The following is an 11,848-nucleotide window of genomic DNA, read 5'->3' on the forward strand; positions in this document are numbered from 1 at the left end:
TTTCGTATTTTATAAAATATTTTTTTATATTGCTGTAAATAAATTTAATTATTCTAATAACTGAATTATTTAGTTCTTTATTTTTTAATATTCAAAATTTAAAATTTTATTTTGTTAAAGATGATTAAACCAATAAAATTAAAATAGGAATTACAAATTAAATTGAATTAATTTAAATTATATTTCAAATTATAATAGTTTAGAAAAAGGAATTTTGCTATTGGGAGAGTGAGAGGGTTAGTTTTTATGAGTGGTTAGTTAGTTAATGTGACTTAGTTAATTCTGTTAGTGTTTGGAGGAATGGTAGTGGTCCTCGTGTGACTTAGTTACACTAATAGTAATGTATTTGTACAATCTAGATATAACAAAATTCATGTTCTTTTTTATTGTACATTCTGATCTTGGTAATCAAGATCTCTAATATGGTATCATATATTTTTTTAACAGTTTTGCAAACACTATTGAATAGCTAGAGACAATATATAATTAAACAATTAAATAAGATGTGAGCATTATAATTTATAATGTGAATCTAAAATAATTAAGCATAAATTTGCTATTAATAAGAAAATCAAAATGAGAGGTTTTTTTTTTCAACTAACAACAGTAAAACTCAATTTAGATTATCCAATGAGTAAATATTTTGCACTTTCACATTATCTCCAATAATAATATTTTTAAGTGGGATAAGAGTAGGAACAAGACGAACCATTTGAAACTTGCCATGAATTTTGATATCATGCCAAGGAGTCCCAAAAATCCAAAACTCTTGATTTTCACTATCATGGTAGGCAATGCAGCTAGGTAATTGAGATGTGGTTATGGAATACTGAAAAATGGGAGTCCAAGATTCTCCAACTCTATATCTTTCCATCATCCACATTGAGACAAGCAACTCATTAAAATACATGAAACAAAGAGAATCCTTGAAATCTACTATGCAGTCTTTACCTTGACCCCTGGGCGTGTTAGAGAAGAATTGGAACTGCTCGGTGTCAAAATTAAAAGTCCATACTGTGGCATTTCTATCAACATCTCTACCAATCCAATGAAGTGCCCCATTAAAACAAGTAGGATGTTCGAACACATATATCAAATGATTGGGATAATCTACCTCAATATTTATCCATGTCGATGTTCCAACTGTGTGCATTTGAACAACTATTCGATGATCATGTTTAAATATATGGATTCTCATTATCTTGTATTGGTTTGTTTTGGGGTGAAAACCAAAACACCAAGATATTTGCTCGCAGGGTGTCAAGATTGGAGGGTGTTTTGGAAGTCTTATGAACTCGCCTGTTATTGGGTTGCAAACAAATGAAATGTCTCGATCTATTGACCACCTCATGTGAAAAAGACCATTACAAGAATGCACGTCAACATAAACTCTTTTACACTGGAATGATTTGGGAATAGGAAGAGGAATCTCAAATTTAGGATGAAGTTTTATGCTGCTACTATTATTGGGTTCTAGGACCTCAAACAAATTAAGGCAGAATGGATTGTTTCTCCTTTCATGCCATGCAATTCCGTCATATTCAACAAGGTGAAAGATTTTTGAATAACAATGTCAGATCATGGTAGCAGGAGGTGTATAAGTAAAGAATAACTTGGCAAAGTTTGAATCAGAAATCAATGTGTTCCAATGCTTGCAAACACATCTACAAATGAGAACAGATTTCATGAGAAGTCTAAGAAAGATGTCGGTAATTATATCGACTAGAAGACTGGCAAAACAAGAATTGCGTATTTGGGATTTCCTATCAATTAAGTACAAAATAATTCAGAGAAAGAGAAAGGAGAAATTCACGATGTTATTTTGTGTTACTCCGTGAAGAAACAAAATATGGCTTACCTCACGCAGCATGCAAAGAAGCATTGGAAGAGAGATTTGATCATTTTTTCCATCACTCTCACGTGGCAATGATTGCTGGAAAAAGGCAAGCACCTGATGATTGAAGCAAGTAAAGTTGATGCTTTCAAGGAGAGTTTACTGATTCTTATAAAAATCATGCTAGTTGAATGAGAAAATCAGTTACGAATAAATATAATTTGTAAAGAAACTTTTAAATAAACTTTTTAAAAAACCACAAACAATAGCATCGGCCACATTATTTTCTATTCTCATTAATCAAATAAGAACAAGATCGGACTAACCTTAGATCAAGGATATATACAAATGCCAAATACTAAAATAAAAATAAGAAGTTGCAGTTTCAAGTCTTTTTTATCTTTGATTTAAAAAAAAAGGTAAATCAAAATAAAAATAAAATAAAATTGGATTAAAAGAAATCACTTTACCTCAAATGGCATAGTCTTTTCACATTCATCTAAAAATCGCGGGTTCGAGTTTCAATCCTAACTTTTAAAAAAAATTATTTGAGAGAAAATCTAATCTTAAACCTGTAAATATAAAATTCGAAAAAGTATGTTAAATAAGGTTGCGGCTTCGATTTTTTACGAAGTAATTCAAACTTCAAATCAAATTACTTGATTTTGATTTTACTTTTAAATTTAAGAGTATATACTCATTTTGGTCCTCAAAAAATTTTAGACTGGACACTTTAGTCCCCAACTAAAATTAATTACTCGATTGGTCCCTAACAATTAATTCCGTCAGTCACTTAGGTCCTTTACTCCGTTAACTCTAACGGAGGACAAAATAGTCCCTGATAACTCTAACGGAAGACAAAATGGTCCCTAATCTCCTCTGTTCGGAAACGACACTGTTCTCTCCCAATTTCTATCATATCTCGTATAACACTAGCAGTCTAACACTGTAACTTCAAACTACACAATACACACTCTATAAATTTAATGTTCACAAGAAAAAAAATCCTCAACTTGTTCTCAACCAATTCATACTTAGGAAACTAATGCCTATGCCTCTCAACTAGTTATCGTCTTCGATAGATCCCATGAATCTAGACAGTAAGTCTGATTTGTTAAGACTCGTTGTCATCGTTGCCATCTCCCTCCTCCTCTGCCCTAGCATCTCTATGACCACATTGTCCACCACTCCGATCGCTTCCTTCAGCTTCTTCTCCGAACTAATATTCAGTAATCGCTTCTGTTTCCATATGAGCGGCAATAGCGACATTGCTCGTTATACTGATAGCTTGGATGCGAGATCGAAATTGTCTGCCAACTTTGACTTTGGAAAAGAAGGAATGAAGCACTCGGTGTCTATTTCAAATGAGAATTTGCATATGATGTCGAAGGAGAATCTTCTCATGATGTCCTAATGTCCAACAATCTATATTGCTTGCCGAAGAGTGGAGAAAGGCATGCCCTTGGAGTAGTTTTAGAACTTGGTTTTGAGGATGTCGTTGATGTGTCGGGGTTAGAGGTGATATTATCAAAGGCGTGGAAGTGGATGCTTTTGGAGGGTGAAGTGCAGAGGAGGTGGATGTACCAGTCACAAAGATTTAGGAAGTGTGCGGTCCATGACATGTTGAGGTAGGTGCGACACGTGTGACAATTACACTATAGCTTAATCTTGGAGCTAAAGAGGGGGAAGAAAAAGATGGAAAAGAAGACAATGAAGGTGAAGAAGGAGAGTATGAATGTTAGGGTTATGTGAAATATGATAAAAATTGGGGAAGAACAGTGTCGTTTTCGAATAAAGAGGTTCGGGATCATTTTGTTCCTTGTTAGAGTTGTCAGGGACCATTTTGTCTCCTATTAGAGTTGTCAGGGACTATTTTGTCCTCCGTTAGAGTTAACTGAGTAAAGGACCAAAGTGACTGACGGAATTAATTGTTAGGGACCAATCGAATAATTAATTTTAGTTGGGGACTAAAGTGTCCAGTCTGAAATTCTTTGAGGACCAAAATGGGTATATACTCTAAATTTAATTATTATATAAACCTTTTAAATTCTTACTTGAGCGTCGGAGTGCTTTTTGCAGGTACTCCCGCCGCCGTGTTTCAGAGGTATCCGAGGATCGGCTACTGCGCTTGCCCCGGCCGACGTATAAGTTCGTCCAGGCCAAGGAGATCTCAAGGACAAGCACACTCCTTGGATCATTCAGGACGGAACATTTGGCGCCCACCGTGGGGCCGAAGTCAAGCTAACCCCACTCATTTCTACTATATTTCTGTCTCTTGAGTTTTTCTTTGCAGGATTACCCTGACCATAGGTATGGCCGACAACGGAGTCCCTCAGCTCACACAGGCCGACCTTATGGCCCAGATGGCTGAACTTCAAGCGGAGGTCAAGAGACTGGCCGAGCTGTCGGCACAAAACAGCGCCAACAAACAAGATGAAGGCAATCCCAAAAGCTCACCCCAGAGTGCGGCTGACTTGTTAATCGCCAACCCCCCGAAGGAGAGACTGACGTTGGATAATCCCTTCTCTGAGGAAATCACAAATTTCCAAATGCCAAAACACTTCACACTACCCTCCTCACTCGAGCCCTATAAGGGGATTGGTGACCCCCGGGCTCACATTAAGAAATTTCAGTCTATGATGTTTTTTAACGGCCCTAACAATGAACCTGTACTTTGCCGAGCTTTCCCGACTTACCTTGACGAGGCCGCTTTACTTTGGTTTTCGAAATTACCTGCAGGTTCGATCTCCTCTTTCGAAGAATTGGCAAAGTCTTTCATCGACTATTTTGCTGCGGCACGAATATACGTCCACGGATCGGATTATCTTGGCACAATTTGCCAAGGTCCTCAGGAGAGTTTGAAGGACTATCTGACCAGATTTGCAGAGGCGACAATGGAGATACCCGACCTGGACCCCGCCGTCCACCTACACGCACTTAAGGCCGGCCTCCGACCTGGAAAGTTTAGGGAAACCATCGCGATCACCAAACCGCGGACATTGGAAGAGTTCAGGGAGAGGGCGGCAGGACAAATGGAAATCGAAGAACTACGCGAGGCCAACAAAACGAAAAGAAGATCCAGGAGAGAAGAGGACCGAACACCAAGGTCGCCCCATAACAAAGACCTCGGCAAACCATTCAAACTTACTCCGAAATTCGACAATTACACCAGATTCAACACGAGAAGGGAAAGGATAATCAAAGAAATACTCAACGCCAAAATCATAAAACCTCCAGCAAGAGCAGGTAGCTATCAAGACCAGAGGTTCGTAGACAAAAGTAAACACTGTGCTTTCCACCAGAAATACGGACACACGACCGACGAATGCATAATAGCCAAAGACCTCTTGGAGAGACTTGCTCGACAAGGCCTACTAGACAAGTACATTGAAGGAAGAAAACATAAAGGGGATAATAGAGACAAGGAGGAACGACAACCGACCTCAGTCAACAAAGAAACTAACAAATGGTCAAATGGTAACCAACCCAAAGCAGTCATAAATTGCATATCTGGAGGATTCACCGGAGGCGGCGAAACAACATCGGCAAGGAAACGCAGTTACCGAGCTATGCTGGCCATCGAAGGGACAGCATCACTAAACAATCAGGAGACACCAGATCTAGAAATCACTTTCAACAAAACAGACATATGCTCGGCCGTCCCACACCTAGACGATCCAGTGGTAATCTCCATCCAAACAGGCGATCTTTTGGTAAGAAAAGTCCTTTTAGACCCAGGTAGTAGTGCAGACGTTCTCTTTTATTCTACCTTCTTAAAAATGAACTTATCTGAAAAACTGATACAACCCTCATCTGGAGAACTAGTGGGGTTCTCCGGAGAAAGGGTACCAATAAAAGGGTATCTATGGCTAAAAACGACAATAGGTGAAAATCCGTTATCCCGAACCCTTGATATACAATACCTGATAGTTGACTGCATTAGTCCTTATAATATTATTCTCGGGAGACCTGCTCTGAACATGTTCAGAGCAGTGATATCAACTTTTCATCTATGCGTTAAGTTTCAGGCACAGGACGGCAGGATAGCAACGATCCACTCGGACCGACAACAAGCTCGGCAATGCTACAACTCTAGCCTAAAAAGATCGGACACGAGACAGAGGCAACACGAGGTTAAAGCAGTCCAAACTAGAGAGGAAATCCTATCCCTAGCCGAACTTGACCCCCGGGGAGACACGCAGGAAAGATCCCAACCAACGGACGAACTTCAGAAAATCCAACTAACATCAAAGTCAGAACAAGTAACATACACCGGTCAAGCACTACAAGGGCAAGACAGGGCAGATCTCATCAAGTTACTACAAGCCAACTCTGACCTGTTCGCTTGGACCCCAGCGGACATGCCAGGAATAAATTCGGACGTCATCTGTCATAAACTCGCCACCAACCTATCAAGCCGACCTATAGCTCAGAGGAAAAGAAACCTCGGAGCGGAGAAATCAAAGGCAGCCTTAGAGGAAACCACTAAACTCTTACAAGCCAATTTCATCAGGGAGATCCGCTTCACCACATGGCTCTCAAATGTGGTAATGGTAAGAAAGAACTCAGGTAAATGGCGCATGTGCGTCGATTTTACAGATTTAAATAAAGTATGCCCTAAAGATGCCTACCCTTTACCATGCATTGACAAGCTCGTCGACAACGCATCAGGTTTCGAAAGCTTAAGCTTCATGGATGCATACTCTGGGTATAATCAGATACTCATGCATCCTGAAGACCAAAGCAAAACAGCATTTATAACCGAGCACGGAAACTTTTGTTACCGAGTAATGCCATTTGGCTTAAAGAATGCAGGGGCAACCTATCAACGCTTAATGGACAAAGTCTTCCATCACCAAATAGGACGCAACATGAAAATCTACGTAGACAACATGGTCGCCAAGACCAGAAGAGAAGAATCACATTGCGAAGACCTCGGCGAGATATTCGAACAAATCCGAGCTTATAATATGAGACTAAACCCAGAAAAGTGTGCCTTCGGGGTAAAAGGAGGAAAGTTCCTCGGATTCATGCTTACCTCACGAGGAATCGAGGCGAACCCCGAGAAGTGTTCGGCAGTCCTCAATATGACGAGCCCTAAAACAATAAAAGAAGTGCAACAACTGGCCGGAAGGATAGCGGCGTTATCTCGATTTTTACCCGCGGCATCAAATCGAGCATATCACCTTTTCCAAACAATATCGAAGAACAAAAAGTTTCACTGGACAGAAGAAGGCGAGAAAGCTTTCTCCGAGCTTAAAGCAATCCTATCAACACCACCCGTGCTGCAAAGACCAAAAATCGGTAAACCATTATATTTATACTTGTCTATTTCAAATTATTCTATAAGCTCGGCCCTTGTGCGTGAGACAGGGAAAACACAACAGCCAGTGTACTTCGTCAGCAGAGTCATGCAACCAACAGAGCAACGATATCCGAGGATAGAACAACTCGCCCTAGCACTGGTAATCACAGCAAGGAGACTTAGACACTACTTCCAAAGCCACACAATCATAGTGAGGACAAACCAACCACTAAGACAGATACTGACGAAGCTAGAACTGGCCGGACGCCTCACCAAATGGTCCATTGAACTTTCAGAGTTCGACATCCAGTTCCAACCTAGGTCGGCACTCAAAGCACAAGTGCTGGCCGACTTCATCTCAGAACTAACGACTAATGAACACGACAAGTCTTGGGAACTTCATGTTGACGGAGCATCCAGCCGAGAAGGAAGTGGAGCAGGGGTAATCCTCAAAGAGGGAGACAAGGTAATAGCCGAACAAGCACTCCAGTTCCACTTCCCAGCCAGCAACAACCAAGCCGAATATGAAGCCCTCATTGCAGGACTCAAACTCGCCTTGAGCCTCCAAGTACGAAGCTTGACAACACATTGCGACTCCCTCCTCGTAGTCCAACAAATCCAAGGAGAATTTCAGCTAAAAGATCCTTTGCTAGAGCAATACTGGCTCATAGCAAAGGATCTTATTTCAAAATTCGACGCATTTAGCATACTGCATGTTTATAGAGGAAAAAATGTGAGAGCGGATGTACTATCCAAGCTCGCAGCCACTAGGGCAGACACACAAGCATCCACACTAACACAACTCTCACTAAAAAAGCCGAGCACTGATTTATTACATGTGACGAACATTAACCGCCTCCATGATTGGAGGACTCCTTTCCTTGAATACATTAATACAGGCGCTATACCAAGAGACGAACTCAAACCACAGCACTTCAGACGAAAGGCAAGCTTTTACACGAGCATAGAAGGAAAACTATATAGATGAGGGCTCTCACAACCCCTGCTAAAATGCTTAAGCAAAGACGAAGCAAAAGAAGTAATGGACGAAGTCCACGAGGGAGTCTGTGGAAACCACATCGGGGGACGAGCACTGGCAGCTAAGATCGTCCGAACCGGATATTACTGGCCAACCATAAAAAGGGATTGCATAACAAAAGTCAAAACATGTGACAACTGTCAGAAACATGCAGCTATTTCCACAAAGCCAGCCGAGCTACTACATAGCATGGAGGTAAGCTGGCCATTTCACAAATGGGGGCTCGATATCCTCGGTCCATTCCCAATAGCGCCGGGCCAGGTAAAATTTCTTTTAGTAGCAATCGATTATTTCTCAAAATGGATAGAGGCGCAACCATTAGCACGGATAACAACCGAAAAGGTACGATCATTTATATGGAAAAACATTATATGCCGATTTGGAATACCCAGGGAGATAATATCTGATAATGGTAGGCAGTTTACAGATAATAAACTCAGCTCATTTCTAAAAAACTTTTACATAAAGCATCATTTTAGCTCGGTCGAGCACCCACAAACCAACGGGCAGGCCGAGGCTACTAACCGAGTAATATTGCAGGCAATAAAGAAAAAACTAAATGACGCAAAAGGAGAATGGGCGGAACTGATCCCAGAAATATTGTGGGGATACAACACAATAATACAAACAACTACGGGCGAAACACCTTTCAAACTAGTCTATGGGTCCGAAGCACTAATCCCCATTGAGGTCGGAGTCCCCACCCTGAGAACCGAGCTATACGACGAACAACACAACTTACAGGCAAGGAATGTCGAACTTGATCTAGCCGAAGAGACCAGGGAGCTAGCAGCCATTAGACAAAGAGCAGTAAAACAAATAATCGAAAGAAAACACAACAAAAGGGTATTGCCGAAGACATTCACGGAAGGTGACTTGGTCCTCAGACGAACAGAAGAAGCTAGACGTCCCCCAGCTCACGGGAAGCTCACCGCAAACTGGGAAGGTCCATTCCGAGTAAACAAGGTGCTCGGCATGGGAGCTTACCAGCTGCAAACATTACAAGGCAACCCAATATCTGGAACCTGGAACATCTCTTCTTTAAAGATGTACCAATCTTAAGTTGTACAAATTGCGGATGAGGGTACTCTTTTTCCCCTTTAGAGCCTTTTTTCCCCGAAAAATAGGATTTTTTTGCCTAAAGAGGGTTTTAATGAGGCCTGACGCACAATATACTCTATTATCAATATTCAAATTCAATCAAAGACGTCATACTTCGTCAAAATATTCAAAAAACACAAATGATACCGTTACCAATTATCGCACTTACTACTATAATAAAGCAAAATAACAAACACAAAACATAAGCCGACCTAAACATGGTCGAAACCAGTCAACAAGTTCAAACTCAAAATACCTCGTTCCCAACTACATAAGTCAATCTATAAAGAAAGCAAATAACCAAACCAAGAGGGAGGGGGGACATTCTCATCGTGCTCCTCCGCCGTCCCGTCAACGACTAACTTCCCATTTGTTACTACCTTCGTCATATCAAGACGACCAATATCAAACTCCGGAGCCAACAAAGAAATCTGGCTCACAGCTCGGTCGAATCCATAAGAAAACATCTCCATGTTATTTTCCTCCAACTCAAGAATACGAGCCGTAAGACCACCCTTGGCGACATCATTTTCCATCACCTCAGACTGCAATAATCGAATCTGATCTCTCAGCCGAGTTACCTCTTCCTCTGATTCCTTTGCCTTCGCAACAGCACTAACAACAACATCATCCCTCTCTTTTACCGACTTTTCTAATTCATCAATCTTAGCCTTATATGTCCTCTCAACAGCGGCAGCCTTTTCTACAACCCCCTGCTGTTCGGAACCAATGAGCTCGGTAGTGCGACCAACACACATCAAGCGAGAACCAATGATCTACAACCATCACACCAAAATAAGAACAAAGCCCTAAAGAAAGATCAAAGTAAAATTCAATAATGCAAACAAACCTGAACAAATTTGCCAAGACTTTCCATACCGATACGACGAGTCATAAGCATATCCCCCGGGTATTGAGAAGCCCGGTCAGAAAGCTCAGCAAAGTTGAACTGTTCACTCCAGAGAGAATGAGAGTTCGACCCCGGAATAAAGCCATGAAGTTTCTTCTGTCGATCAAAGACAGAATCACTACCACCAACGACTTCCTGGTCAGCCTCAGAAATAACCTCCAAAGATATGTCATCCCTCTTTCTTTTGAACGAAGACGCCGGACAACCAACAGAAGAAAAAGCTTGCCTGCCACCTTCCTTATGCTCGGCGGGTGACAAACCCTATTTTGACGGTTTATCTTGTATTGATTTTTGGGGATTTTATCACCTTTTACCCATATTTATTCAAGAAATAGCATAGTTTTGTATATTCTCCTTTAATTGTGCTTGAATGTGAAAACATGCTTTTTAGGACTCAAAATAGCTAAATTTATTTCACCTTATTGTTGTTAATTCTTTACATTTGATTGTAGTTAGAATTAATTCTTGTGATTGATTTACTATGTTTTTCTTTTGTGCCTTCCAAGTGTTTGATGAAATGCTTGGTTGGATTTTAGAGTAGAGTTTTATGTTCTTAGCTTGGAAAGGTAACTTAGGAACTCTTGAGTTATTAATGTCCAAGTAATTGATGATTGGGATCCATTAACTCTAGTTCTCACTAATTGAATTAGTGGAGAGTTAGGACTTATGGAGTAGGATTGATATAGCTCATTTGACTTTCCTTTACTACTAGTTAGAGGATGATTTAATGAGATTAATCCTTACCAATTCTCATATTGTGGTTAGTGATTAGGATAGAGATCCTTGACCACCAACCCTTGCCAAGACCTTTTTAGCCATTAGTTTACTTTCTTGCCATTTACTTTTCATGCTTCTTATCCAAAACCCCAAAATAACTCATAACCAATAACAAGACACTTTATTGTAATTCCTAGGGAGAACGACCCGAGGTCCAATACTTCGGTTTATAAATTTTAGGGGTTTGTACTAGTGACAAACAACTTTTTGTATGAAAGGATTAGTGATTGGTTTAGAAACTATACTTGCAACGAGAATTCATTTGTGAAATTCTATACCATCAAAAACCCATTCGTCAAAATGGCGCCGTTGCCGGAGAATTGCAATGGTGTTATGTTATTGGTTATTGTATATATGTGAATATGTTTGCCTTTTGCTTCTTTGTTAGTTCTTACTAGTTTTTAGGATTTAATTTTCTTGCTTCTTATTTGATTTTGAAGTTGCTTTGTATTGGAACAATTGGAGGAAGCTATGATTATTGAAGAAAGGGAAGAATTGGTTGAAGACTTAGGAGATGCGGAGCCTCCATGGAAATCTAGAATTGAAGAAAACCCCTCCAAGATGATTGAAATTGATGCTAGGAAGGAAAGTGCACACCTTCCAAGACATATTCCAAACATAAGCAAGTGAGATTTGTGCCTAATTGCGTGGTTACATCTTATAACCACTTATTTTTCCTTCTTGTGTGCATTATTTTCTTCCTATGATTGTGATCTTTGATTTGTTTGATTCTCTATGTCCATTATTTGGTGTATTCATGCATTTATATGATTGAGGCCATCATTTCATTAGCTCACTCACCCAAATGGCCTTACCTTCTATCTTCCTTTGTTAGCCAAATTTGAGCCTACGATTAACCCACTTGTTCTTAATTTAGCACAT

At 40.2% G+C, this 11,848-nt stretch overlaps 1 protein-coding gene across 1 annotated transcript; it reads left to right on the forward strand.

Moving 5' to 3' along the window:
* On the forward strand, positions 3,248 to 6,208 carry LOC110263677. The gene is made up of 4 exons (XM_021105406.1): positions 3,248 to 3,392; positions 3,914 to 3,938; positions 4,128 to 6,096; positions 6,191 to 6,208. Exons 1-4 carry the CDS (start codon positions 3,248 to 3,250, stop codon positions 6,206 to 6,208), a joined length of 2,157 nt encoding a protein of 718 aa, XP_020961065.1.

Source organism: Arachis ipaensis, chromosome B06 (genome assembly GCF_000816755.2).
Source record: "Arachis ipaensis cultivar K30076 chromosome B06, Araip1.1, whole genome shotgun sequence".
Classification (NCBI taxonomy): Eukaryota; Viridiplantae; Streptophyta; class Magnoliopsida; order Fabales; family Fabaceae; genus Arachis; species Arachis ipaensis.

Excerpts from the sequence above, each read along its gene's own strand:
- LOC110263677 (XM_021105406.1), top strand. The coding sequence starts at position 3,248 with ATGTCCAACAATCTATATTGCTTGCCGAAGAGTGGAGAAAGGCATGCC. Across the intron at positions 3,393-3,913 it reads GAAGTGGATGCTTTTGGAGG|GTACTCCCGCCGCCGTGTTT; the intron begins GTGAAGTGCAGA and ends TGCTTTTTGCAG. Across the intron at positions 3,939-4,127 it reads CCCGCCGCCGTGTTTCAGAG|GATTACCCTGACCATAGGTA; the intron begins GTATCCGAGGAT and ends TTTTCTTTGCAG.